The sequence below is a fragment of the Plectropomus leopardus genome, unplaced genomic scaffold (assembly GCF_008729295.1).
Source record: "Plectropomus leopardus isolate mb unplaced genomic scaffold, YSFRI_Pleo_2.0 unplaced_scaffold13384, whole genome shotgun sequence".
In the NCBI taxonomy this organism is placed as follows: Eukaryota; Metazoa; Chordata; class Actinopteri; order Perciformes; family Serranidae; genus Plectropomus; species Plectropomus leopardus.
This window is the reverse complement of record NW_024614263.1, coordinates 1-2,189: the sequence shown is the minus strand read 5'-3', so window position 1 is coordinate 2,189 and position 2,189 is coordinate 1. Positions and strand designations below refer to the sequence as shown.

At 45.5% G+C, this 2,189-nt stretch overlaps 1 protein-coding gene across 1 annotated transcript; it reads left to right on the top strand.

The window, feature by feature from the left end:
* Positions 1-137: 137 nt before the first annotated feature.
* Positions 138-1,561, top strand: LOC121963950 (cordon-bleu protein-like 1; the record flags this gene model as incomplete). The annotated part of the gene is made up of 1 exon (XM_042514187.1): positions 138-1,561. A coding segment is annotated over one exon (1,424 nt), but the record flags the coding sequence as incomplete, so codon positions are not given.
* Positions 1,562-2,189: the final 628 nt, after the last annotated feature.

Sequence of the window (2,189 nt, the reverse complement as noted above, 5' to 3'; positions counted from 1 at the left end):
ATATATAGTACTTTATATACAGATATACATACTCTTGGACTTGGATAATTATGAACTTTGCCTTAGTATGCCAAAGTACAAATGTTTTTTGCTTCTTAAAGACCAGTCTCACATTACAGATGTTCTTTTCTTTACAGACAGTGGTCCATGTCCAGTTGAAAATGTACCCCAACACTCAATCTGTGAAGAGGCTACACCTCAAAGTGTAGATTGCAGTGCTGTATCCAGCATCCTCCCTCCACCTGTAGCCCAGGCCTCCATTCAGGCAAACACTGAAACCCTCCGGGAGCAAACTGACAGGTTGGAGAGCCCGATGGCCACAAGCACATCATGCCCCACTGGAGAGGACGCTCAAGTGCAAACAGATTTCACACCCTCACCTGTGTCTCTGCAACAACACATGGATAAAGTCCCGTCCTCAGCTAATGTGCCTGCCGTTGAATCGGCTGGGAAGAAAGATATGGCCACAGCAACGGAGGAACTGGATGCGCCAGACCTCAGAAATGCCTTATCCCACACCTCGGAGACCTCGTCGTGCCAAGACTCCACAGCAAGTGCTCCTGCGACAACAAAGGCGCCGTCTATTTATGCCACAAACTCTGAGCCAAAGCCGAAGCCTTCCAACGAGCTGACAAGGGACTACATCCCCAAGGTGGGGATGACAACGTATACTATCGTGCCTCAGAAATCTCTGGAGAAACTGAGATATTTTGAAGTTGCACTGACGCTGGAGCCACCTCCTGCAGCTCCAGAAGACGGACTTAATATCGGTTCTCTTCAGTTGGAGGACAGCACAGCAGTGGGGGAACAGACAGAGATCTCAAAGGAAAAAAGTGAGCTGCACTCTACTGTACCCAGGGAAGATTTACTGACTAGCACTACTACTACAACTCAAGACACTGTTAATGGAAGTATACCTGAATCCATTCATTCCTCGTCACCAACAAGTTTACCTAACACAGATGAAAAGATCCCAACCTCACCTAATGGGGCATCTCAAGCAGGTTCACCTGCACAGGTCAAGGAGATGAAAATTCCACCCGCAACTAAACCTAAGCCCGGCTCTTTCCGCTTGGCACAGCACAAAAAAACACCTGGGTATTATGTAACCTCCGCAGCAGAAAAAAGTCTCAGCGCCAGTCCTGGCTCTGACCAGAGAGAGGCTCAAGGAAGTGCAGAGAGAGCAAAGTTACCACCCCCTCCCCTTCCTCCGCCTGTGCAGTGTCAAGAGGAGGCAACAGGGGCCGCTAATGTTGAGCTGAGCCCAAAGGGGGAAGACAAGCATGTAGCCTTCCAGCGAATGACAAGGCAAAGTAGTTTGTCTAAAGAGCCAAGCGTGGGGTTAAGTTTGGAAAAATTAAGGAGCTTTGCCGCTCCAAGGCCCTATTCTCCTGTTACTCCATCCCGCTTTGCCCAGGCAGTGTCCTCTGCTGTGAAAAGGAGCAACTCCTTATCCACATGGCCAAAGTCGTCTCAGTCGCCTCAGTCGCCGGTTTCGCCACCTGTCTCCCCAATCAGTCGCTCATCAGTCACAGATTCAGAAGGATTATCTGAGCTCAAGGTGAGTTCTGATTGCAAAGTATGCTTGGTTTTAAATATCTAAGTAAAGATGAAAGCAGCACTTCATACTCATGAGACCACTGCTGCTGGCCATAGCTCTTTTTAAAAATATACTTTAACTCATACACTACATTAATGCTTGTGTAGAAGAGCACTTTGCACTGCTGAGCAAAGCAGTTTTTTGGTTTTCTCTTAAAAGAGCTACATAGAAGTGGACAAGTGGGTGACTTATCCCACTACTGCTTTAGTTTGTTTGAAACTAAAACCACTTTTGCAAATGCTGTGGTGCTGTATCAGCTATTTACACTGCGATCAGCAGTGAGTTATTGACCCTCATGAACATTATAAAATCTTATAAGTAGCAGAATACTGTGTTCCATTGACTTGAATTAGCCCAGGGTTTAATATAAACTACTCGCTAAGCTCTTTAAAGCCTTAGTATTAAAAAAAAATGCTTTTCCATTTTAACTTAATTTGAAATGAAGGATCAAGAAGGTCTACTATTTCAGAAAAAAAATCAAAGCAAAACTGAAGGTGAGAGGTGGCAGTTAAGACAAAGAGGAAAATAGGTGCCCAACCACTGATTTAGTTATATCTGCAGGGTATTCTACACAGAATAGACTAACTAA